The sequence below is a fragment of the Kwoniella dendrophila genome, chromosome 2 (assembly GCF_036810415.1).
Source record: "Kwoniella dendrophila CBS 6074 chromosome 2, complete sequence".
In the NCBI taxonomy this organism is placed as follows: domain Eukaryota; kingdom Fungi; phylum Basidiomycota; class Tremellomycetes; order Tremellales; family Cryptococcaceae; genus Kwoniella; species Kwoniella dendrophila.
In genome coordinates this window covers 1,508,214-1,534,173 of record NC_089477.1, presented here as the reverse complement: position 1 = coordinate 1,534,173, position 25,960 = coordinate 1,508,214, and the positions used below count along the sequence as shown (strand labels likewise).

The window sequence follows — 25,960 nt, the reverse complement described above, 5'->3', positions numbered from 1 at the left end:
TATATAAGTTAACGTTAAAGAGATGGATGATTGTTAAAAGGAGGAAAGGATGGTGACGATAGTGACAGAGCTGGAATGTACAGTACTCGTATGGTATGGTCAGTGGGAATCACATAGTCATAGTTTGTTTGATCAATTTTAGTGGACCAATAACGGGAGATGACGTCAATCATAGTTTATCATACTTTTTCAACGTTGAATGACGCGACATGTCACCTGTAGATCATTGCGACATTCCTAGCAGAATTTGATTCCGCTTGTGGCAAATGTTTCCAGCCATTTCTGGTGATAGAATCAACTGAAATAGAAGTGCAGTACATGTGAACGAACGATGCATTATAAGATAGACAAAGTTAGTCCGTTAGCTAGATAACATATTATAGGAGTAGATAAGGATACGGTAGCAAATTATATGAATATATATGCAAAGTGGTCATAGGGACCGTTCGTAAATCGTTAATAATAAAGTCGTTACTTCAACTGAATTGAGGTATATGATCTAGAGGCGCAACTTGAAAATTGTACATCTATGAGGCTTGATCGTCTCTCTCTTCAGCTTTTTCTCTTTCAGCTTTACCGCCTTTCTCTTTGACTTTGTGTTTAGCTTTAATTATGGATTGATTGATGGTGTTTTTGGGATTTTCAACTGTATTTGCAAATTTCTCCAAATTACCTGTTACACCTTGAGCTACACCATCTTCTTCATTCATATCGTTTGCTCTATCATTCAAATCTTCTTCATCTGATGAAGAGATTGATCCACTTCGATGTAAATGATCACCTAAATCAGATGTAGATTGTTGACCATAAACCATCTTATCACCTTCTTTACCTTTAACTTTCTTTTGACCTTCTTTAATCTTATCTAATTTCTCATCATCACATGCCATAACTCTGATTTTCAACCCATTGAAATTATTTTCTAAAAATTTGGTTAAAACTGGTATTAAATCTTTGTTTGGTCTATAAGTTCCACTATCATTGTCGATGATCAATTCATAATGAGCTGCATCTTTAGGTGGTTCGTCATTTGGAGGTCCGCCAGGAACATCTTCTTCGGGATGTGTATGTTGATCTGGATCTTCAGGTGATTCATCTGGATGTGCTAAACGTCTAACCAAAAACTCTCCCGACCAAGCGATGTATCTCTAAGAATAGAATTTATATCAGCATACAATCGAGTATCAGCCCCAAACGGCCACAGTGAAGAAAAGCAGATCTAGAAAAGTTCAATTCATTCCAAGAGCCAAGGTCTATTCAAAGATTACCATGGGTTACTCACATTAACGTCCGAATGCATAGTATGTTTACTCAATAAATCGATACCAAATTCTTTACCAGTTTCCGTGAACCTCATTAGACCATCTAGAGTGATAACATATGTAAAAATTCTACCACCTTGATCATAATGTACCATTTCTAAAAATTTCAGAGCTAAATCTTTTGATGGTTTTGAATCTTGATTGAACTCAAATTCACCAAATTTAGTTTGACGATCAAAATTATAAATTCTTTCATGTTGATGATGTAATGCTTTATGTAAAATTTTACCTCTTAATCCGGTTGCTTCAAACATTCCTCCTACGAAGGTTTTGAATTCAACATATCTATGATATAATTCTGGTGGGACTGGTCCAGTAAGTTGTATTTCGTTTGCTTGGAAGCTAAATGATTGAAAAGAAAACAAGAAAAGAAAACTGTCAGCTAAAAGTTTTTATTTTGCGAATTGGGATACTTCGTCTCATAATTCATGATTAAGTTATAAAAAAAGAAACTCACTTATATTTCTCAACACCTTTATCATCTTTACCTTTTACACCAGCTATTCTCCCAATCATCGGACTATAATGAATCCACCAGAAATTATTTATGGTATATGCTTTACCTAAATCATTATTTGTTTTACCCAAAACTTGAATTGATATTGTTAATCTTGCACGTAATTGTTTTCTACCTAATAAATGACATGTCCATCTTGCTGTATAAGCTCTTAAATCTGAACCAGATTTTTTAACTTTATATTCTTGTTTTTGTATACCTTTCCATTGTTCATTAATTGATCCTGTTGATAATTCAACTTTACCTAATCTATCATCATGATCAGAAGGATCTTCATCATATATTCTAACACTCAAATCAAATCCATCTGAAGGTATTCCACCTAATATCCATGATTGTTCCCAGGAAGGTTCTAAACTTTTCCTGATCGTATTGGTTCTAAATCTTAAATTCGGTTCATGTTGTGATCTACCTTTATGTGATGTTTTAATCTGTGCTAGTATATATGGATCCGCAGATCCATCATTGAAATCTGCTACAGGTAAATTTGTTGCTGAATGAAATGTCACTTTAACATTATAGGTCGGTCCATTAGCTCTTGGTAATGGTGTTGAATCATATCCTCCTGCAGGTTTATCGTCTCCCATGGTAGTTTGAGTACAGGGCTTTGACTTGATGGGTTAGATCAATAATTGACTAGCTTTCGTGTATATAGCTATGTCAATGTAAAAGGAACGATCAATCAGATATTGTGTATCGTTGTTCTAGCAGATGAAGAGGGAAAAGAAAAGTTGTAGCTATGATTGTTGCAATCATACAGCCTTTTGATCCCAAAATAGCCCATAGCCCATACGGTTTACGCTTACAGTAACAAATGATAATAGAAAATGTTTGAAAATAAAGTACATAATAGTCACCGCGCTGTTCTTTTCTCGTAAGCGAAATTGTTTAATTTGATTATTTTTAGCTTAAAGCAGTCTAAAAACCCGAATGCGTAAACAAACATGACGTCAGCCTGCACTATAATGCCACATACGGGTACTCACTCATTCCTTGGACCTTTTACGAGTGAGTTATCCCTTCAATCTAACCCGTTCCCCTTCAATGAATACCTCTTAGTAACACTTAGACAGATACATTTATAGCTAAGTCATATCAAAGGCAAAGACTGTAGCCAATTGTACAATATAACATACAAGACAGAGATTTGACTTCATCGTGTTTCAGCCAAATTACACAACAATGGAGGTATGATTATCCCTTTCCTACTTGAAAGGTACAACTCATACCGGAATATCGAGTGCTGGTCATCCTTTATGGCTGCCTGTTGTCCGCAACATAGAGCAATGACACCTAGAGCGTTCAAGGGGGTCCCTTAGCACATCAACAATATTGATGTAGATTAAAGATGCTCCTTTGTTCAGATTATCTGATTGTTACTAAGAAATGGAGGATGTATGAGATGGTGATGCTGGATGAAAAATGGCTCAAATATCTAATCAATATTGAGAAAAGATGGTACAGTTATACCTCTTATTCGTTGTGATATCTATTTTTCTGGCCTTATCCTTGACTAACATTCATTTTTAGCCCATTCAAAGGCTACATAAAACGCTCTTTTACTAAACGCTTCCCTCTATCTCTGTTCCATCTTAACCTATACGTAGAAAGTGCTGGTACAAATTCTGCATCTTTCGATCATCCAAAATGCACTCAACTCATCTTTTTGGTTTGCTATCAGCTTTTGCTGCTACACCAGCTATTGTCGCAGCCTATGATACTCTACTTTTCACAGAAGATTTCTTCCCTTTGATCAACACTAGACTTGATCCTATAGTCACACCTGGTAAAGTTAGCTCACACGTTCATCATGTTGTAGGAAGTTCTGCTTTCTCAGCTACTCAAGATCATAAATTGTCACAAAGTGGTAAAGTGAGTCATCATCAATCTTGAACAGATATTGCAGTTTCTTGCTGTACCGCATATGCTGAAACGGAATTTGAATGAACAGTGTACAACTTCCAATTTGAATTGCGATAAATCGAAGTAAGATTTATTTATCTTAGTATAGATACAGCCGAATGTGAGGTAACACTGACTTTCACTTTTCAATTTTAGCTATTGGACACCTCAATTATACTAGTAAGACCCATGACCGTGCTCGACAATAAATTAGGGTTTACTAACGAATCACGATTGTATACCTATAGTAAATGGAAGAATGGAACCTATACAGCCGTGACAGGCGATGGTATGACCAATTAGTAAGTCATAACCAGCTCCTTGTGATCGGTTTATGAAGCTAAATTCACGGTATGTAGCTGGAAGTACCCTCTTACCAACACGGATGAAGCCAATCCTTTCGCCGAGATACCCGATGATTTCAGAATGTTGGCTGGCGACGTCAAACGAGACGATTTCGACGTCAATAAAGCTGTCAGCTTTTTATGCGTTGATGCTCAGTACAGTTACGGTGTGCCAAGCGCTTTCTCATTATGCCTTGAGACTATTACATGCTGATCTATGATTATTTTCCGTTGTTTCAGATTATACCGATTATATGCCAACCGACAGAGAATGCCTTACTCTTCGACCTCAGGTGAGTGATCACATCAGCTTAGCTTAGCCTGTGTCTAGCCATCGATTACCACTGGAGCAGTCTATTCATGCTGAAGCCAACGTGTTGTGTACCTGAATAGCTTCATTTCCCAGAATGTTGGAACGGTGTAGATTCTTACAAAGAGGATAACTCCCATGTAGCATATCCAGTTGACGCTAATCCAGAAGGTGGTAAATGTCCTGATGGATACAAGAAGATTCCTCATCTGTTCATGGAGAGTGAGTGATCAATCCAGAACTTACGCTTCATGTTGCTCGCTGTAAAGCTGAGATAACGATTCTGTACTGCTGTATAGGTACATACCATATCAAAACTGAAAATATAGGTGAAGGTTACGAATGGTATCCTGGTTGTTTCGTTCTGTAAGTAGAGCTTGATGAATTGCTGTGCTCTCCATCTTTTGCTTGGGCGGTCACCATTTCTCCAAAAATTGATCTAAATGGACGTCGCTCTGAATCTTTATTGACGATTCATCAAATCGTCTTATAGGGCTAATGGAGATAACCATGGATTCTCGCTTCACGCCGATTGGCTCAATGGCTTCCCCACCAATTTTTTGACCGATGCTTTTCATCAATGTTATGATAAAGCTTCTGGTGAATTTACTAAAGATTGTCAATTCATTCAACAATATCGAGGTGACATCGGTAGAGATTGCGTATCTGAAGGTGATGTTGTAAACGAGGTAAGCTTGTTGAACTCTCGATAACCTCTTGCCGCTTAGACCCTCAGAGCTAATGCCAATCTCTCCTTTGTACTGAACTGGAAAATTTAGCTTGTGGGTCAACATTTCGCTATCCCTGCATTACCAGGTAATAATCCAGAATACAATTCATCAAAATTATCTGATAATTATCCCAAAAAGGAGATTCCAGGTTACACAGAACAAGCTTCAATCGTCAAAGCTACTGAACAAAATGGTGGTCTTTGTAATCAAGGTGTTTGTACAGATTATAAAGGTAATGATGCGGTAATTCAACAACAACAAGCTGGAAACGCAATCCCAACATCCTCAGGACCTACTTCTTCAGCTGTTTCTGCTGGTACCGCTGTTCAAGCCTCATCCGCTGCTGATTATGGTGTCACCTCTGCTGTTGCCACACCTGAATTAGGACAAACTTCTTCGACTGGTGCACCTGTCGAGTCCGCTGTGACCGGAATACCAACTTCAGACACTCTTAGACCCACCAATGGTGATTTGGGTTCAGACGCAACTATGTCGATACTTCCAATTACAACACCTGGAGAACCTGCCAAAGAGCTTCCTACTATGGCAGCCATTCAAATTGGTGTAGCGGGTGATGATCCTGCCAGTGTCAGTGGTAATGGCAATAGATGGGGCGGTGGTCGATGGTCACGTATGTTCAGTCGGGTATGATCTTTAAGTATTAGTATATTGTAGGGTGTCATTCATGGGGTTCGATAGCGATCTTCGCCAGTTTATGAACAAGTCGAATTACAGTAAACACTAATGTGAGCTGTGTTGAATTATATACCTATATATACTATTGATACCATGCAATCCCTGATGTACCGCATATAATGTTTGATCTATACGAGAACAATGACCATCGCCTCGTAAGCAGATATTCTTACAAAAGTAAATGAATTGACGCTTCTATCAAGAGAAATTTCAGCAGTGAATACGGCAGATACTGTAGAACCAATTATGCAATTGATTCATTTTGATCAGAGAATTATAGTATGATTACATATATTATAATATTATATGATTATATACAAAGATTATATTTTTTTTACATTCCTTATCTTACAATCAGTTTTCGATATCAATAGTACGCATAAATTCTAAAGCTGAGTATCATCAACGATTTTCTCATCACCATTTAAACACAATTCCTATCTGGTACAGTATCTTCTATACTGACCTATTGAGTAAACCATCTTCTTATATTTTCTAATTCCTTATGCCACTTTTCCCATTTCTTAACTAATTTGCTTAATTCACTTTGATCTATAAAATTATCTCCAACAGTAAAATGTTCAGCAGATTGATGAATTTTCGTTAATTTTTTAGTTAATTGTTGATATGCAGGATATAATTCTTCATATCTATCTCTTAAACTTTCTTGATCTTGATTACCTGTTGACCTGATAGATTCATTACTATTACTATTCAAAGAACTTTGTTTGATCTTAGGTAATGGAGCTGAATTCGATTGATTATTGGTGGACTTATTCGTTCTATTAGAATTACCATCTCTTGATTTTATATTTTCATCTAAGTTAGATTCATCAAGTTTTAATTCGGGTGGTGGTGGTTTACGTTTTTGTATTATAACATTATTGTTATTATCTTTTTTGGATGTGATTGAAGTACCATCTCTACCAATTTTCGATATTGGTCTACCACGAATTTCACCTTCTTCAGCAATATCTTCGATTTCACCTGCAGCGTCTGCATCCGAATTGTCTGAAGAACTATAGCTTCGCTTTTTAGCGGATGAACGTAAATCTAAACCTAAAGCTTTTTCTCTTTCTTTAGCTTTATCCCTTTCTCTCACTTTATCAGCTAATGAAGGTTTACCATCTTTACTCTTATTTCCATTCGAATTTGCGTTTAACAGCTTTTCATCTTTCTTGTCCTTTCCATTCGATTGATTGAGCCTTCTAGACCTGGATGACGATCCAGATTCTTCATCATCATCAGAAGAAGAATAATCAACTTCCCTGGCTTTCCCTTTATCCCTAATAATTTTGCCATTCGGTTTATCCTCTTTCCTTCTATCCTTACTTTTATCTTTTTCCTTTTCGTTATCTTTGGCTGGCGGTTTCAATTCAGTCGTAACGGAACGTGGACTAGCTGTACCTTCAACTGCTTTTGTATTAGGTAAACTAGTTGATCTTTGCTTTTCTGCCATAAATTTAGCTCTTTCTCTTGCTATCTTACTTTGAGGCCCTGTCTTTTTAGCTACACCGGCCGTACTACTGTTTGTGCCATTACTGGTTTTTGTTTTTGTAGGTGCTATAGACGAAGGTGGAGGATTTGGAGATATATTCCTTTTTTGACTATTACTGTTAGTGCTACTGCTACTACTCGAAGAGGTAGAAGGTTGCTGTTGTGATGGTGGAGCAGTTGATAATCCATTTTGAGGTACCGTTTGTAAGGTGAACAAACTCTGCTCTTGACTTGCATTTCCATTGTTTGAACTTTCAGCGCTATGATAACCACCTTCCAGTTCTGCTTCTTTCCTATCCAAATCTTCCCTCTCTTCAGCATCAAATGGTAGTTCTAACTCGTCAAATGCTTCTCTGGCTAATCTAATCACTTGCTGTTGTTCTGCATATGTATATTTCCATTGTCCTGGACCCAATTTAATCTTTGAATATTGATTAGGAAGTAAAGTATATCTAGGTGGATTTGTCGATGAAGCTCTACCGACCTATAAGTTGAGCAAGTACTATCAGTCTCGAAAGTAGAATAGCATATATGATCATATAAATCAGTTACTTACCACATTCACCACTCTCATAACGTTTTGCTCATCACCACCTACCCTTCTAATAATGTCTAGTACAGTTGTTGGACCAAGGGCTAACAATTGCATAACTCTAGTTTTCAGAGGAATCATTTGACCGGTGGTAGTGGTACTACTTGATCCCGCTCCTCCAGATGATGCAGCAGCATTAGCGTTTGCTGAAGAAGAAGATGTAATTTGTGGTGAACTGTTTGTTCTTCCCATTCCAGATGAACCTATACCAGGGGCTAACCTTTCCACAGCTCGTTTCTTCGACGGAGGAGCGGAACCTTCAACCCTAATTGACCTTTCTTTCCTTTCTCTCTCTATAGCTTCATTTTGGGCTTTCAATTTATCTGCGGCTCTAGCTGTCGAAGCTGAAGTTAAAGGTACATTCAACCTTGTTGTAGCTATAGCTGACAATGAAAGTGTATTGGAGTTGGGGTTGTAAGAATGTAATTCTGATGGTATACCAGTGGATCGTGGGTCAAGTGTTATAGGAGGTAGATTCGGTATATTCAGACTCTGATAAGATCAACAACAAAATCAGCATGTTGTACTGCATATACAGATTGTAATCTCTTATATTGTCTGTGAGGGATGATCTATCGGAATGATCCACTTGATCGATAAACTCACCATTCTTCCATCTACAGATATAGTCACATCCAGTCCTCCACTTTTTGCTTCTTGCAATGAAGACCATACTTCCTCTGGAAACTTGATAAGATAAGCTGAACTGGGTTGTTCGGCATTCGGACTGACCAGCGGAATTGAGCCGGAGGATGGTAGCGGCATAATGAATCAATCCTTCTAGTAGAAGATTTCAGTTGGTTCTTGTCGAAGGGTGGTCAAGTCGTTGTTAAGCGAAAATTAGATGTGTGTCGTTCGTCTACTTTCAACCCCTCTCTGACCTAAGTCAGCTCGGATTTGAGTCTCTTAGCCTATCTACAATAACCTGAAAGAAACTTTTGATTCCAGAATCTCGTAGCTTGATACTGCTTGAGAAGTATTACTATGCATCTGGTGTATCCTTTGTCATTCTATCCTTCCCTCTAAACTGACTGGCCTTTGTACCGCCCATGAAACGGAATCTCCGCTTTTCGATATACTCTACAGGTTCGGTGCTGGAAAGCCGGATATCGATTTTGTCTGTACTAATTTCTTCTGGGTATTATCAATGCAAGATTTCTGTCAAAGACTGCTTTAGAGGAAGCTGGACTGGGATCTTTTGCAAGATGGTGTTGTTCTTATGTCTATTGTTGTTACAAGTTGGATTTCTTTCCGACCGGAAGGACGCTGGAAACGTTTCGGATAAAAAGGACCGACTGAATTGATGGCGTGTTAATTATCAAAGTATCACAGGTGACAGAATGTAGCAAGAGCTATTTTGCACAAACATATGATATTAATGCAGAGTTGATGTTGTCTATGATGAAGGATATACGAAGGTTCAGAATACATACGGTACTTGTTATTGTTATTGGGAGTGCTTACTTTTGAACAAGGTTACTTCAGGTTATCCATAAATAAACCCGGTTAATACCCCTAAACATTCGTAATCTTTTACTAAGGTTAACTCATCAAAACTCCCCGCTACCGCTATTGCAATACCGTAAATTAAACAGTGTTACCAGTGTTTGAGTGCTGGCTTCTAGGTGCCGTACTGTTTTGTACGGACAATGTAATCAATGACCGAATGACTAGTATGCATTGTAAAGAGAACGTATAACATGATATATAACAAAAGCAAAGACCACTTAAACCCCATCCGTAGCGCTTTTTTCTATATTCGATCTCAGCCTCTACTCAAAAATACATAATAATAATAATCGCAAACATTATTCTTCTTCTTTCTTTTTCGTTGTAGAAGCTTTCATTGATTCACAAGATCTTCCACTTAAGCGGTAGCACCTTCAATTCTAGCTCTTTTGTTTCCATTTGCACTTCCATTTGGTGATCCTTCTCTTGATGGCATGTGCTGGAAAAGAAGTAAGGATATTAGCTGCAACCTCCTCAACTACCAGCTAACAACGTCGCAAACTCACTTTTTCAAGCAATCGATCTAAAACGGCAGATTGACCGACTTTAAGATCACCAGTTTGAATACCGGTGTGGTAAATACGTAAGATCATATCAACATCTTCCATTGATTGTGTTCTTACATCAGCCAATTCCTTGATTTTAGCAGTAGCATCTTTGACTTGATCATCGGTAAGGTTAAGGTTGAGTTGTTCTACTCGTGATTTGACAGCGTTCCAACCTGTAAGTCGGTGACTATCGTGAATAGGCAGATCAGTAAAACCGTTTGCAGCTATTCGACTGTATTCACGAAAGCGCTAGCTACTCACCCGATAGATACGTATCGAGTCATACCGAAATCAGCAGGATTTAAGATTTCGTAAGTGGATGGGTTGGCAAGAATAGCTTTGGCGTGAATACCAGCTTTGTGGGTGAAAGCACAGAAACCAGTGATGTAGTTATTGCTATAAACAAGAATCTATTAGTCTGAATAATTTCGGTTGTCTAGGTATTAGATGCACTTACAATGGAACAGAGATTTCGACAGCTTCAGCAACAACGTTTTCTAATTCTCTCAACATTGACAACTTGTATTTGCCTTTGACGTAATCAGGATCGGCTACCATCATTCTAGCAATCAAACCACCAAGAGGTGTGATACCGTTTCTTTCACCGATACCGAGCTAGAATAGGAGAAGGCATATTAGCTGAGTTGCCTTGTTCTGACCATGACAACAGCAAGATGTCCAACTTACGATAGAGGTATCAATGTGGGTAGCACCGGCTTCGAGGGCAGCGTAGGCATTTGCGATAGCTAAAAAAGGTTTATTGAAAGTTAACCCAGTGCGCTACGTTGTTTGTAGAGAAGTATGAAGAGCATGTACTTACAACAACCAGTATCGTTATGGAAATGACATTCGATATCACAACTGACAACACCTCTCAAAGTTCTTACTAAATCGTAGACTTGTCTTGGATCGGCACAACCAACAGTATCGGCAACACCAACTCTATTTACGTGAATTTTATCTACAGTTCTGTAAATTGATAATAAATCTACTAATTCTGATCTAAACGAGTCTTCTGATGAGAATCTGATTTCGATACCTTTTGATTTAACGAATTCAATGACTTCAATGGCGGTTTTGGTGATCCATGTCATATCTTTACCGTGAGAGTGTTCTCTTAAGAATGATGATGTACCAATAACAACGTCGACACCATCAACACCGGTTTCAACAGCTAATCTAGCATCATCCATATGACATCTAATATGTGTTAAGATCTTGGTTTTTTTGAGACCTAATTTACAAATAGCTTCACAATGAGCTCTTGATTCTGGTGAAGCAGCTGGGGAGGTAAGTTCAATGTATTCAACACCAAACTCATCAAGCCTATCATTGAAAAAGCCAGTATATCAGTTATGAAAGACTCTGAAAAGGATACTATAGCTGTGTGTAGATGAATAATTGTTCTCGGTGAAGGTTGATTTATCACCAGGACATCTTGTGCACTGCACGATGACTGAAAACGCCTTTGATGATTACAAAAGGTGAAGAAAACTTACATCTTAGCGATCTTGATTTTGGTTTCAAGGGTAAAGAAAGCATTGGCGAATTGTTCACCTTCTCGAAGAGTTGATTCAATAATCTGGTAATAAACGAATGGTCAGTCTCCGTTCCAGAAAATGGGTAGTCCTGTATGTGAAAACAACTTACACTCCAATTTGAAGTATTACTTAAGAAATCACTTGCTCTACCATATAAACCTTTATGTGATTTAACTGCTGGAGGTTGTTGTGAAGTATTTTCATTGATTTTATTTATTTGACCATTGGTTGATGAAGATATATGTGGACCATCATTTATAATTGGTACCATTTCTTCACCTCCATTTGTGGCTGATATAGGTTGATCGGCTGGTGGACACATTTTTTTGGATGATTGATTGATTGATTTATGTTATCTAATAGAAATAGATCAAATTGTTCTTCTAATCTAATCTATAATTCTCTTGAATTGATTGATGAATGAAGAGATGAGATTTTAACGAGGTTTTCTAAGAATTGATTTTTCTATAAGCGCTTAATAGATAAAAAAAAGGTAAAAAGAACCCTGTAAATTTTCTTCTTGTGGTTTTCTATGCTACTGTTTTAACAGGAAATTGATTTATTTGATGAAAGATAAGATTAAGACGTTATCTTTCTTTTTAGATGATATAATATGGAAGGAGGAGACAATTCAATAAATCAATTCAAGAAATGATGTATATAGATATAACTCGACGTCGAGGAAAAAATGGGAATTATTTGATCCAATCAAGTGAATTTCGACTCATACAACTACTGAGCGTAATTAAAAAAAAAAAAAAGTGGAGTGACGTTAAATTTTCGACTTACAAATTAAGTATACTCTATAGATTTTAACCCCCGAAAGTCAGAATTCAGATAACCGAATATATATATGTATGAGTAGAATTCAATTTTCACGCGACTTGATGATCCACGATTCTGACGTATGCAAGCACTATATGTAGCTGTATATCAGTATGCATGCATGTAAATTAAGAGCTGAATTCCATGCATCCTCCTCCTCTTCTGTTTGATTTGCTCTTTTCAGTGTGAACAAACCCCGGACCGAGTCAATTTTCGACTGGTAATCATTTCGAAGTTTTCTGGAAATTCGAAATTACAAGGTATTACCATTTGATTAAGCAGAAATTGCCACTTTAGGTAATTTGGCCTAGCTGACTGATCGAAAAGTCACGTGAAAGGCAAAAGAGGGTTGCTGAAATGATGAATGACAGGACTGATTTCCGAGATATCGGTATCAACGCCGATATGTAAGCTGTCAGAGCGACTGCTATCGACGAACACCGCAGTCATATATATACAGTATGCAAGGAACATGGGCATACGAGTATTATATGATATACAAAACAATTTTGACTCGAATGTTGATGCTTGATACAACGTCGAATTGTAAGATTACTTCTTACCCTTCTTCTTGGCTCCTCCTTTTTCTTCTGCTTTTCGTTTACCTCCTGCAGCAGGTTTCGTTGTACCTGCGTCTTTGGGTTTAACAGTGAAGAAACCATCCAATCTGCCTTGCTGTTTGGCAGCTAACATTTTGGCTAATTTAGCAGCTCCTGCTCTCACTCTATCCTCACTACAACTTACTGTCAGCTTCGAGGCCTTATATCTGCGAAAGGCAAGAGAAAGCTGAAAGACATAGGTCACTTACTTGAATCCCTTATCACGACATAAGAATTCTACCAATCCTTCTGTATCTGGCGCTTTCCATTCGAGCTAAAAATTGGTCCATTAACGTCAGACTTTGACTCAAGAAAATCTACGTGTGTTGCACACACTCACTTCTAGATCTTTACCTTTCACCACATCCGGAGTGATGAAAAGTTGTTTTGCTTCTTCCCATGGCCAATATTCAGGTATGACCATACCAGAACTTGTAACCTTCTTCTTCTTTTTTGCCGGACTTTTCTTGACCGGACTACTAACCGGTATCTCTTCACCATCGGAATTAACCATCATACCGCCACCACCACCTTCTTCACTTTCTCTATCTGAATCATCATCATCATGTTGTGAAGATGAGATAGCTTTGTTCTCTTGTTCTTTTTCTTCCATCTTTCCTCGAACAAAATTCACCACCCCCGCTAATCCATCATGTTCCCGTAAGAGTTTAAGGGCAGTCTTGGGTCCAATACCCTTGGTTGGCTCCAAGTAATCGCATCCAAGCAATATACACAATTCAATAAACTATTGAGATCGTTAGCTGGCTGTTGTTGTCTTGAAAAACACAATCAATGTAGCAGCTACTCACTCGATCCATCGTCATGTCCAAATCCTCTAGGGCTATATCAAGATTGATCTCCGAGATAGGCATCTTCTTGGCTTCCGAGAAGGTGAGGTGTCGTAGTAATATAGGTGTATGGAAAGTAAGAGTATCCATATCTTCAGATCCCGCTGCATATACCTGCAAAGACAAACCTGCCGTCAGCTTATGCTTCCAAAGACGTAAAAATGAAAGCTCACTTTTCCTGCTCGAGCAAGCTCAGCACATTGAGCTTCAGCTTCTCCTGGTGCCTACGCGGACTCATCAGCTTTGATCGTTACGGACTGGATATGAATGTTGACATACTGTTACTACCGGTATACCCATCAACGACAACAGCTTCTTACATTCGTCGTTATGCTCTCTCGTGACCCTCACTTGTCTTCGAGCAAGCTTATCGATATCCTCAGCAGTACCTGTGTGAATTCAGACGATCAGCTGAATATCCGCAACGACCAAGAGGCGGAAAAGCGAAATAATCAAAGACTAACCTGTCTCTCTAGCTTCTTCCTCACCTTCCTTGGCTTCTTCCCTTCGTGCAAATCGTTTGGCAAGCTATAGAACGAGCACATCAGCATAAGGAAGCACGCAATCAGTGCTGTGGTTTAAGCCTGCTTTTGAGATATATGGAATACGGATAACAAGATACTCACTAAATTACCTTTCAGCTCTGGAGGTTTACCATCAAAAATATAACAAGGTTTTATACCATGATCCACCATCCGTATCGTACGATAGAAGAAACCCATCAAATGACTAATAATACGTCAGATCAGCAAATTGTCTAGTTACATCCATAATCCAAAGACTGTAATGATCAGAAAGCTGACGTTCTGAGAAAGAGCAGCTCACCTCGTTACATCACCACTTTCATTCATCAACATCTGACCGTCCTGTTGTCTAACTGCGATCAAGAATTGGTAGATTGACCTGAAGTTATGTAGGTTATCCATCAGCATTTCCATTCATGTCCAAACGCGTAACTGATCGTTGAAGCTAGAAGAAGACTGCTGATATCGTGTCCAGCAACCGAATAGAGGGAAAGGAAGGGATTGTGAAAAGAAGGAAAGAAGGACGACTTACATAGAAGCGTCAATAGCTACCTTCCTACCGAAAAGCTGCGGTGTATTTATCAGCTAGAGTCATCTCGTCCGGGAACGAGAGATTAAGCAGTTGATGGCAAGATGACATACAGTTTTCATCTCATGTTCCTTCATACATCTTGGAGCATTCTCACTCAATAAAGCGGTAAGACCTGTATATTTCAGTCAAGTCAACTAAGGCGTGCTTCGTGCTGTGAATAGCTGAGTGATAGAAAGAATTTACCCTTAATACCCATGCTGCAGCTACAATCAAACTGAATGAGTAATTACTATTTGGCCAATTATCTCAATAAGGTCAATGAGGAATGGTTAAAATACAATAACAAATAGTAATGTTGACTGACTGAAAGGGGAAAGGTTTGAGTGGACGTGACGCAACCTCTGAACATGAGATTTTGTAGAGTGGCTGATCATCGAACGCGTCTCGACTGATAATATTATTTCACTGCATCTTCAAGTGGAGAGCTCCGCTTAATCCTTTTGGTCAGCTTGTTGTTAGGCATCTGACCTGAATTTCGGCCGTCAAACTTGTGATAGGCATGTAAGGTTAGTCTACCTATCCGTTTCTTCCGTTTCTTCACTTTATGGTCTCTCAACACCCTTTCGGTCGTCGTTGTTACCCTAAAACCTCGAATTCCACCATAGACGTCAAAGACATCCTTAAATCAAAAATCTGTCAATAAAAAAGGTTTATCAATTCACCACTCAAAAAGCATCAAAACCAGACAAAATGGCTTCTATCCTTCGTCTCTCCGTACGTGTCCTACTCAGCAGGAATGAAGATTACTGAATACCAGAAGGAGGGAAAAAAAGGGGATCGGAAATAAGGATGTGTTGAGCTAATATTTCATTGGTGTATTCTTCTATTAGGCTCAACGAGCAGTCCCATCTTTCACTAGATCTTTCTCAGTTTCTGCTATTAAGATGGGTAAGTGCGAATTTGATCAGATCTTAGCATCGAGGTAGAATGGTCGAATAAGTCAAAGTAGATGCGTTTCAGTGAAAAGATGATCAAGCTGGTTTAATTAAGAAGGATGTCACATGGAAAGCTTTAGTAGAAAAGGCGATAAGAAATGAAACATATCGTATAGCTGAACTAACAAATTCAATCTCGTTACTCTACATAGATCTTGTCCAAGACTTATACGTTAACCAACTCAAAGCCTACAAGCCAGCTGCCAAGGTGAGTTAAGGGGTCTGATTTCGATAAATCACATCATACACGTCTTCTGGACACTCAATTTGGAATTGGAAAAATATCGTTCCCGTCAGTGATTATAGTGAAGAAGTGACACGAACTCATCCGCCTCGATCAATTTAAAAGAAGGCGGCATCACGACACTTGTTTTGCTTTCATAGCATTGCATTTATCACGAAATTCGTATATGGTCACAATGGAACAGCTTGTTGACACTCCATCTTTTCTTTCTTTTCACTTATATAGTCTGCCGATGCTCACGTTGGATCAGTAAAATCATTCAACGCTCCAAAACCACCAACAGCCCCAACTCTTCCATCAGATCTCGCTTCTGAATTATCTAAATTCGATGCTCAAGAACCTACAATTGGTGGTTCAGCACCAAAAGCTTCAGCTACTTCTTCAACTGAAGCTGAAGGTGAATCAGCTGATGATTACTTGAAATTCTTAGAAAAAGATTTACCTAAAGCCGATGCTCACCACTAAACGTCTCAAGTATGAGTACGAGGAGGTGTAGATGGAATAGTAGTGATGGATCGGGGGTTCAGTAGAGGAATTAAATTAGATAATCCATATAAAAGGAATATATAGGGATGCAACTCATTCAAGAAAGAAAATGATATGCCCATCTGAACCCGATATTTGTTCATCTAATCCAGAAGCTCCCAACAATCGATACGACTACTTATTTGTTTTGAGCCCGAAAGATTTACTCAAAGACTACATTTCTTTTTTTACTGAACATCGTACAAGGAAATGAATTTAGCAGCAGTACCATTCACAACGTTGACCGCTGACAACTCTTTCATTCTGTTGAAAGAGCATATCATTGTGGATGACCATCTGACGATCATGAGTGTGTGTGATGTAAAGATGACTCGAAATTCATGTGAGACACAATTTCTGGCTTTTGCGCAATTACTAATCTGTGATATTCCGTCATGCATGTTATATTATATACCCAAGAGAATGCAATTTCAATCCAGGCAGAAATGATTCCTCCTGATGAGGCAGCTTCAAGTGGGATCATGCGCCCTCCCTCGTAGAAAAACAATATTAATCATCTTCCTCGCCTTTAGCCAATCGTTTTTCCCTCCTATCTTTACCTTTAGCTCTAGCTTCCTTTACAGCTTTACCTATACGGGATCAATAAAATCCATCAATATCGAATATTCACTTTGGAGTACAGACAGATGGAGGGTAAAAGACATCGTGTGAAGGCTAACAGTGGCGTAATTAAAACCGTGAGCAAACTTACCCGCTAAACCACTTTCACCTAAAGTTTTGAATAAGTGAAATACAGTAGGCAACAAGTTATTTCTCCTCAGGGTATTTTCCATTTCACCCCTCTTTGTTTTGTTTAATTCATGATCTAATTGATCTTGGATCTGATATTTTTGCTCAGAAGGTGTTGATGGGTCTTGCAATAACCTTTGTAATCTTGGTAGTGGTGTTGAACGTATACATAATAGATTGAACATCAACTGTTTAAACGGTACAGAAATATTGATTAGCTCAGTTCAGTACAATGATCATTAATACACCTATCTTGATGAATAATCCGATATAGGGTTCATACGAAAGAACGAAAGTGTGATTGGAAATTGGCTCACTGAACCAGGTGGATAAGTAGCTATTCTATTCTCTACAGTCTCTCTAGCTACTTCTAACCATGCATCTTCACCTAAACTTTCATCTATAGGAGCATGCATAATTGGATTTTTTCTTAAACCGTCTAATTCATATAAAATCCCATTAACAGGCAAATATGCAATGAAATGATATGCATCTTCTTTTTCTCTTTCTGGGAAAGCTGAGGGGTCCATTGAAAATGGTGATGATTTTGAGAATGAATTATGTACTTCACGTATATGTGGTGAAGATGATATTAAGTGACCTAAGCTGTAAGATTTACTGTAATTAGCCCATTTATTGGACAATTTACCAGTGTCCCAAGCCAGAGAATATTCCTACTCACTCTAACGATTCCATTCCAGCACCGAATTCTCTCAAGTTACCTAATTCTTCCTGTTTTGTAAACATATTATCAGAGGTGAGCTAAGTATTTTTAATTGATGGAATTCTAATTATGCACACGATAAACTCACACCTAAAGTTATAGATTCTTCGATATGCGACGAAGGCTGAGGAGGGATATTCATGACCTATTCGGTATAATTGAGATTAGCTGTCCCCTGCAGACTAGTCCGTATGGATGAGCTTACAGCATTCAAAGCAGCCACTGTACCGCACGAATTGTTGATCACCTAAACAGCCCAGTTTATGAGGTCAGCTGTTTTGACCGAATATGGCAAGGGTCGCCCAGACAGCACATGGAAATAACATCTTCCTTCTTAACATTATATCTTCGGATTATATCATAGTGTATGCAGGGAACCTCACCTGATTAGCGAACCATACACCAGTATCCAGAGGATCAACTTCAACACCACTACTTCCTTCCGCGTTACTTGCTGATGATTCAACATATTTGAATAGGAAGATCAAAGCATGTATAGGTTTTAAAGTTGAAAGAGTTGCTTCGTCAAGTGAGTATAGGTCGTCCTATGCACAAGAAACAAGTAAGCGTATATTTATTTCGAGGGATACGTTTCCAATCAAGTGTAGGATTTCTTGATCTTTGAACAGACTGAACTCACAACCTGTAAGCCCTTTACTCCTAAATCCTTAAGTAGTTGAGTGAACACGTGAGGATCAGATTCGGTCAATGACCATCCAGATGGATCGTCCATGATTACAAAGTATGTGTCTTTCTGTTGAACAATTCGGATGGCTCAGTGTATGCTGTCGTCGCTGCTCAGGACTTGTATGATGGCTGATCTACTGTACAGACCTTCCAAGTCAATTTCTCAACGAGTATAGTGTGTTTACATGAAAAACAACAGTATCCTCATGCAACAACCGAAATTGATGTTCGAAAACAAAAAAACACGCGCTTTGTGGCGCCCCGGCAAAAACTTTTATGTTGTGGTAAGCCACATCCTCTCAGCATCATATCATCATAATCCAAGTCTTATTTCATCTAGCTAGCCAGCTAATCAAGGCTATAAACATTGTGTTCTCATCGTATAACTATATTCTGAGGTCAAAGGCGATAGAAATGCAGTAAAGTCGACATAAGATTCATCATTAAGTGATGATCTCGAGCGACTAGTTCTAGCAGCCCCTACAAGTCTCTGAGCTGTCACTTCGAGAACGATCAATGTTACAAGTGGAAACAGCACCCCCTGTACTACTTCAACGATATACTTTGGAAGGATTACAAGGTGAAGTGAACAAGATATCGAAGTTGCAGATAAAAGTCCCGGTTGAGTGAGTGCCACTGACTAAAACGTCATAGCTCAAAAATGTCGATATAGAGGATAATTTCCTAATTGCGTATTTTTCATAATTTCTCCCAATCTCGAAAATAAACCCACGGTGATAGTTTGTCAGTACGCGTGGGTGGTTCTTGCTTTACTTTCTTAGCAGATTAAGTTGAATTGTTGGTATTTGCTATTTGTTTGTGATAACTGGTAGATTTATAATATATCTCTCTCCCTATATTTCTATAGCTGTCGAAACTCATTACCTTCTTTAGTTTCCCTTTCATCTGACAAATACACGACAGCTCACATCAACCCTACATCTTCGATTCTCTCCTCATCAATCAAAATCAAAAAAATAAAACCAACATGAACGCGGCTCAGCTGCTCCAAGATTCCTTGTCTCCCAGTACGTTTGCCGCCTACTACATCATGTAATTCACAAAGTGGAAAGTCTGAACTGATCCATATCTACCTCATTAGACCAAGCGGCTCGAGAATCTGCTACACAACAACTTGAAGCTGCCGCCAGAGATAATTTCGTAAGTGGATTTTCAATAGTAGATTCGAAGGAATGTGAGAAAGCGACAAAAGGTCAAATTTAAGCGAATTCATAAGTGGAGTTGAGCTGATTATATATGGTTGGTCGGCATATAATAGCATGGATACCTCCATACCCTTGCTGCAGAATTAGCGAATGAACAACAAGATTTGAATGTTCGATATGCAGCTGGTTTAGCTTTCAAGAATGCTATTGCCGCTAGAGTGAGTTGTTTCTCTGTTGGAATTTCCTTGTCTCAACACAAAATTGTCCACATATCTGATATCTATCGAAAACAATCCAACGATCTTGTTTGAGAACACAATCACTGACAGGTCTTGATTTCTGTTTCAGGACGCCGTAAATCAACCCCAATTGTCAGAACGATGGTTAGCGCTTTCTGATGAAGCCACCGCACCACTTAAACAATCCGTACTATCAACTCTTGGATCACCACAACATCGTGCAGGAGCTGTAGCTGCTACCTGTGTTTCGGCAATTGCAGCAATTGAATTACCAGTAAATAAATGGCCAGAGTTAATTCCACAATTACTTGAATTCGTTGGAAATCAAGAAAACCAAGGATTGAGAGTGTCTACTTTACAAGCTGTCGGTTTCATTTGTGAAGTTATTGTAAGTCTCACTCATTCCTTGCGGCTGTCCTGGATCTTGTAGCATTGAGGGGAAGGATCCTTACGTTTTGAATATTCCTTGTAGGATCCTGAAATTCTTTCCGCACGATCAAACGAAATTCTTACCGCAGTCGTACAAGGAGCTCGAAAGGAAGAACCAAGTCACGAGGTTCAACATGCCGCTATCCAAGCTTTACTCAACTCCTTAGAATTCATAAGGGATAACTTTGAGCGAGAAGTAAGCCTGACTGTTCCTCATGCTACCCTCATCATCTTATGTGTCTAACGTTGAAATCCTAAAAGGGCGAACGAAACTACATTATGCAAGTAGTCTGTGAAGCTACTCAAAGTCCATCGGTCACTGTCCAAGTTGGTGCTTTTGAATGTCTCGTTAGAATCATGCACTTATACTACGAGAAGATGGATTTCTATATGGAAAGGGCTCTTTTTGGATTGACTATCATGGGTATGAAACACCAAGAAGAACCTGTAGCCCTTCAAGCTATCGAATTCTGGAGTACAGTTTGTGAAGAGGAAATAGAGTTATCACAGGCAGCCATGGATGTGAGTTATCAATTTTTCGAATGTTCGCTAATCTGTATAGGCATACGAAGTAGGAGAACAACCAATCTACGTTTCAAAAGGCTTCGCCAAAGCTGCTCTTCCCGATATCTTACCAGTACTCCTTGAATTACTCACACAACAGAATGAAGATGATGACGAAGACGATTGGACAAAAGCCATGGCTGCTGGTTGTTGTTTAGAATTACTCGCCAACAATGTTGGTAACGATATTGTTCAACCGGTCGTACCGTTCGTAGAAGCTGGTATAACGCAAGCTGATTGGCAACGACGAGAAGCTGCTGTTATGGCCTTTGGTTCCATTCTCGATGGTCCTGATCCTGAAGTTCTCGCTCCCCTCGTCACTCAAGCTCTTGGCGCTCTTATCGGTATGATGCAATCTGATCCAAGTTTACCAGTACGAGATACAGTTGCCTGGACATTAAGTAAGATTTGCGAAAACATGCTTCAAGTCATTGATCCCGCCGTCCACCTTCGAAACCTCATCACAGCTCTTGTCATTGGTCTCAACGCTTCTCCCCGAACATGTAACAGTTGTTGCGCAGCCCTTAACAGTCTTGTCGTTCAAATTTCTGGCGACGCCGATATCTTAGGTGATGATGTACAAACTTCACCAATGTCAGAATACTATTCCGGTATATTGAAGGAGTTAATGCCCATCGCTGAACGACCAACCAACCACGCCAACAGTCGAAGTGCCGCCTACCAAACGATAGCTGTTTTCCTCGGTGCATCCGCCAACGACACTCTGCCTGTTGTACAAGAAGTTGCAGTTGCTATTCTCGCCCGGCAGGAAGCATTGTTGGGTATGCAAGATCAGTTAGTTGGTATGGATGATCGAAACAACTGGAATGATATGCAAATCAACCTTTGCGTAGTCATTCAAAGTTTCATCCGAAGATCACCATCTTTGGCTGCACCATTCGCCGATCGAATCATGACCAACCTTTTAGGTTTGATTCAAGCTTCTGGTAAACATGCTGGTGTATTAGAAGATGCCTTCGCTACTGTAGGTGGATTAGCCAGTGCCCTTGAAGCTGGTTTCATCAAATATATGGATGCTTTCGCACCATTCCTTCTTTCCGCTCTCGGTTCATTCGAAGATTGGCAAGTCGCTCAAGCTGCCGTGTATGTCGGAAGTGATATTGCACGAGCCGTCAATGAAGGTTTGACGCCGTATGCTGAAAGATTAATGGTCGCTCTCATCGATCTTCTTCGAAGTCCTGTTGTTCAACGACAGGTCAAACCTAATGCCATCACCACAATTGGTGAAGTTGCTTTAGCTGTTGGAGGTGGATTTAGACCATACCTTGATACTACTATGACTATCCTCAGTCAAGCTGGTTCAACTTCAGCTTCTCCAGGTGACGAAGTCATGATAGATTTCGTTCAAACAATGAGGGAATCAATCGTTGATGCTTTCATTGGTATCATGAATGGTATCAAAGACACAGATGGTAAGTCGTCCTTGATAATTTAGGTGGATCATCAATAGAGAGATGTCTAACCTGATTGTTGCTATATGCTTAGCTGCCGCAATGCAACCATACGTATCTGGTATTATGGGTTTCCTTAAAACATGTTGGGCAGATGAAGATCGAACAGATTCATTCAGTACCGCGTCACTTGGGCTTATTGGTGACTTCGGTGAAACCTATAAAGGTGCCGTACGAGATGAGCTTTTACAAGATTGGGTACAACATGCAATTCAATGGGGTAGATCAAGGTCAGGTAACAAGCGCGCAAAGACAAACGCTGCTTATGCTCAACAAGTGAGTTAGATCTGTTTAAAGCACTCAAAACATTGATTTCTCCCTGGTTTCATCTACCATCTATGAGAATAATACAAGGCTATATGTGCTGATGATAAATTCCATTTTAGGCCATCAAGAACGCTTCCAAATAGACTTTCACACCATTCTCAACTACCATATCTCCTCAAATTTCCTACAACCCCGATTTTATCTCTTATCGATTTTGCATAGGTTTCGGATCAACAAACATATAACGACTCATCTTGCCGCGCTCTGTCGTCCAAGGACGATAAACACAATATAATGTAATACGTCGCAAGCATTCCCAGCATGGTACTTTTTGGCATAGTTTCTTCCCACCCACCATTTTTTACACTTTAATTTTATACATTTATTAGATTTTATTTTCAGGTTTTCTCTTTTATATGATCCAGTCATGGTATAGGTAGGTATCACTTACATATCTAATTACATTTATTCCATCAATACCATGTCCATAGTTTGGATTTCAGTATTCTTTCCCTTTGGTAAATTCCCTTCCATGTTATTACCTTCCATTGATATTCCTTACAAGAACGATATAGTACGTAGATGAACTCTTTCGTGTCGTCCACTTTACAGGCTCAGAAATGGGTTAGATGAGAGGATGCAAATACAATGAACAGCCGAAGTTATTTTCGCGATTGTTTATCGAGATTATCGAGATGAAGCTGAAACACACATCGGAAGCTATTTATCAAAACCTGTAAGACTATATATAAGGTACAACAATGATTATAACGGGAATGCGATAAAAGCGGAAATGAACTCGTATAATTATAAGGTGCCACCATGTAAAAGGATGATGATGATAGAGATGATGCCAAAAAGGTACGCCAAAAAGAGCACAGATCAAGGTTTCAACGTCAACTTGCAGAAATTGTGTGGCACAACACATTCCATTTTCCTGGTTGTCAAGTTTTACTGGGTTTTAAGGAGATTCAACAACACATTGACCTTATCACACTGTGTACGGACCTTTATTGTGTACCGGGCCGCGAGACGATATATGATACATGTGATTGTACCTATAGCAAGAACTTCTTCTGTATGATTTTCACAGAAACCAGGATGTCCAGTCATACAGGAAGCTCCACCTCAGCACAAGGCTGTGGCGAGATTCCTTCTGCTACAAAGGTAAGAGAATAGTTAGAACGCAGTCATTAAGCTCGTACGAAAGGAGGGAGATCAGGTCTAATTTCATAGTCTAACGCTCGAGCATTATGTTACGTCAAAGGTACCAATGAAGGAACGAAGGAACCCGATACAGGTAATTGGGAACCACCAACTACATGTTATAGAGTTGATCGATAAGGTAACATCATATTTGACAGTGTGAAAAGAGCCGCCGATGCGTTTTCTTTCCTGCATAAACAGCTACCGATTACAGGCGTCCAGTTCAAACATTAGAAATGAATGAAACTCGCAAAACACAGTAAGTCCCTACTCGTATAGTGGCCGTCGCTTCGTTACTGATCTGTCATCATCACAGGTACCGTCAAGAGAAGTCATAATTTTTTTGCGAAACATCCGAGGATACACCTTCAGAGATCACAGTTCGCATAGCTGAACACTGATTGACTAATCAAACCAAAATCGATGTTTTACGATTGTTGAGATTTATGATTTAAGCCTGAGAGCAATAAATTCACTTCTCTTCTTTGGCCTCTGTAAGAACAACATTAATTAATCTATTTGAGATTTACGGCACTGCGTTATCTCATTCTCGGAATTCGTTCCTGCCCTCCGTCAACCTCAGTTGTCGAATTGCAATTGTGATACTTTACTTATCACTGCTCGATGATGTCGGAAGACAACAGGCAGCCTATGCCACCACCATCGGTTCTGTGGAACACTCAAAATACAATAGTTCAACAGCATATTGATCAAAATGATTCTCCATCTCAGCCTAAAAGACCCAGGATCACCATAGACAATGATCAGTCACATATGCAAATGCCCTCTCAGCCGCTTTCAGCTCTTAATGCAGATAGCGGGATGAGTAAACCAGTTTATTGGCAAAATGCTGCCTTCACTCAACCACAACAATCCCGCGATCAGTCTGATCACATTCTCAAATCGCCCAACCAATATATTCCAGCAAGTTTTTCGCCTCATTGTCCTCAGCCTCAAGCAAACAGCTCTTCTTTCCAGCCTACGACTGCCTATCTTGCAGAATCGCAACATCACTCAGCCAACACTGCTTCTTCAAAATATCACTCCAACAGTAATTCTAGCAGACCACCAACTCCTTTGACGCCACATGATGCTTACACGCACCTTTCTCAACTCCCAGTGCAATCACGGCCACTTACATATTATAGTCATCAACAAATTACACCCCACGCAACCGTTAAAGCCCAAACCTTAGTATCGCCTCCTGACACATCAATATTACCCAGCTCCTCTCTCCCTTCGGGTCAATTCGTACCTTCTCAATCATATCCTCAAGCTCATTCCGCTTGTTCAAATTCACCTTCGCCTCCACTTCAAGAAGCTTCTTTCCCTCCTTCCCAATCAATCACTCCGGTCAGTGCAGATCTGAGTTTACTGGAGATGAAATCACCAATAAAAGGCAAAGGTAAACATAAAGGTATACCTGGACCTAAAGCTCGTATACCCGTCGAAGCAAAAATAGCTATTGCCGAACATATCATATCTAAAGGCGTTTCAATGGCCAATCTTGATGAATTAGCTCAAATAGTAAGTTTGAGTTGGACAATACCTTCTTAGTATCGGCTCCAGCTATGAAGAACTTCACAACGGTTCTCGAGAAGTTTCACGTTTTCACGTACAAGGCTTTTGATAATTTCAGCTTGCTAATTTCTCTCTTTTATGTTTCCGATCATTAGACCGGTCTAACAAAACAACAGATCAAATCTCAACTAGTAGATAATCGACAAAATGTCAGAAAACAGCTCAACGAATTTGCAAAAGGCCTACAATGAATTATCACATTCCCAGGGTACTTGACAGAACCAGTGTGAAAAATACGCACGAGTTATTTCTTTCTGTTAGTCTCAGGTGCTGT

The 25,960-nt window shown here is 39.3% G+C and overlaps 9 protein-coding genes across 9 annotated transcripts; 4 read left to right on the top strand and 5 right to left on the bottom strand.

Annotated features, from left to right (window-relative positions):
• Nucleotides 1-527: 527 nt before the first annotated feature.
• On the bottom strand, nt 528-2,426 carry L201_001986 (uncharacterized protein; the record flags this gene model as incomplete). Its single annotated transcript, XM_066217766.1, has 3 exons — nt 528-1,148; nt 1,283-1,664; nt 1,780-2,426. The coding sequence occupies 3 exons, from the start codon at nt 2,424-2,426 to the stop codon at nt 528-530; spliced, it is 1,650 nt and encodes a 549-aa protein (XP_066073863.1).
• Nucleotides 2,427-3,486: 1,060 nt separating this feature from the next.
• L201_001985 (uncharacterized protein) lies at nt 3,487-5,777 on the top strand (the record flags this gene model as incomplete). The annotated part of the gene is made up of 10 exons (XM_066217765.1): nt 3,487-3,711; nt 3,791-3,825; nt 3,898-3,921; nt 3,990-4,043; nt 4,101-4,252; nt 4,326-4,378; nt 4,479-4,617; nt 4,695-4,761; nt 4,889-5,084; nt 5,175-5,777. The coding sequence occupies 10 exons, from the start codon at nt 3,487-3,489 to the stop codon at nt 5,775-5,777; spliced, it is 1,548 nt and encodes a 515-aa protein (XP_066073862.1).
• A 511-nt stretch (nt 5,778-6,288) lies between these two features.
• Nucleotides 6,289-8,676, bottom strand: L201_001984 (uncharacterized protein; the record flags this gene model as incomplete). Its single annotated transcript, XM_066217764.1, has 3 exons — nt 6,289-7,803; nt 7,876-8,403; nt 8,518-8,676. The coding sequence occupies 3 exons, from the start codon at nt 8,674-8,676 to the stop codon at nt 6,289-6,291; spliced, it is 2,202 nt and encodes a 733-aa protein (XP_066073861.1).
• A 1,102-nt stretch (nt 8,677-9,778) lies between these two features.
• Nucleotides 9,779-11,831, bottom strand: L201_001983 (homocitrate synthase, cytosolic isozyme; the record flags this gene model as incomplete). The annotated part of the gene is made up of 8 exons (XM_066217763.1): nt 9,779-9,859; nt 9,927-10,155; nt 10,230-10,364; nt 10,426-10,583; nt 10,656-10,714; nt 10,789-11,294; nt 11,468-11,550; nt 11,619-11,831. The coding sequence occupies 8 exons, from the start codon at nt 11,829-11,831 to the stop codon at nt 9,779-9,781; spliced, it is 1,464 nt and encodes a 487-aa protein (XP_066073860.1).
• Nucleotides 11,832-12,886: 1,055 nt separating this feature from the next.
• On the bottom strand, nt 12,887-15,093 carry L201_001982 (flap endonuclease 1; the record flags this gene model as incomplete). The annotated part of the gene is made up of 12 exons (XM_066217762.1): nt 12,887-13,100; nt 13,143-13,207; nt 13,274-13,678; nt 13,743-13,895; nt 13,955-14,005; nt 14,061-14,170; nt 14,246-14,309; nt 14,408-14,510; nt 14,607-14,684; nt 14,838-14,872; nt 14,948-15,009; nt 15,081-15,093. 12 exons carry the CDS (start codon nt 15,091-15,093, stop codon nt 12,887-12,889), a joined length of 1,353 nt encoding a protein of 450 aa, XP_066073859.1.
• Nucleotides 15,094-15,587: 494 nt separating this feature from the next.
• L201_001981 (uncharacterized protein) lies at nt 15,588-16,541 on the top strand (the record flags this gene model as incomplete). Its single annotated transcript, XM_066217761.1, has 4 exons — nt 15,588-15,611; nt 15,728-15,785; nt 15,985-16,040; nt 16,302-16,541. 4 exons carry the CDS (start codon nt 15,588-15,590, stop codon nt 16,539-16,541), a joined length of 378 nt encoding a protein of 125 aa, XP_066073858.1.
• Nucleotides 16,542-17,111: 570 nt separating this feature from the next.
• Nucleotides 17,112-18,808, bottom strand: L201_001980 (uncharacterized protein; the record flags this gene model as incomplete). Its single annotated transcript, XM_066217760.1, has 8 exons — nt 17,112-17,191; nt 17,314-17,539; nt 17,669-17,957; nt 18,034-18,083; nt 18,164-18,220; nt 18,281-18,322; nt 18,459-18,620; nt 18,716-18,808. The coding sequence occupies 8 exons, from the start codon at nt 18,806-18,808 to the stop codon at nt 17,112-17,114; spliced, it is 999 nt and encodes a 332-aa protein (XP_066073857.1).
• Nucleotides 18,809-19,750: 942 nt separating this feature from the next.
• L201_001979 (uncharacterized protein) lies at nt 19,751-23,042 on the top strand (the record flags this gene model as incomplete). Its single annotated transcript, XM_066217759.1, has 9 exons — nt 19,751-19,790; nt 19,865-19,923; nt 20,042-20,146; nt 20,277-20,555; nt 20,640-20,792; nt 20,858-21,122; nt 21,172-22,593; nt 22,667-22,908; nt 23,019-23,042. 9 exons carry the CDS (start codon nt 19,751-19,753, stop codon nt 23,040-23,042), a joined length of 2,589 nt encoding a protein of 862 aa, XP_066073856.1.
• A 1,690-nt stretch (nt 23,043-24,732) lies between these two features.
• L201_001978 (uncharacterized protein) lies at nt 24,733-25,877 on the top strand (the record flags this gene model as incomplete). Its single annotated transcript, XM_066217758.1, has 2 exons — nt 24,733-25,632; nt 25,782-25,877. 2 exons carry the CDS (start codon nt 24,733-24,735, stop codon nt 25,875-25,877), a joined length of 996 nt encoding a protein of 331 aa, XP_066073855.1.
• Between the last annotated feature and the right edge of the window lie 83 nt (nt 25,878-25,960).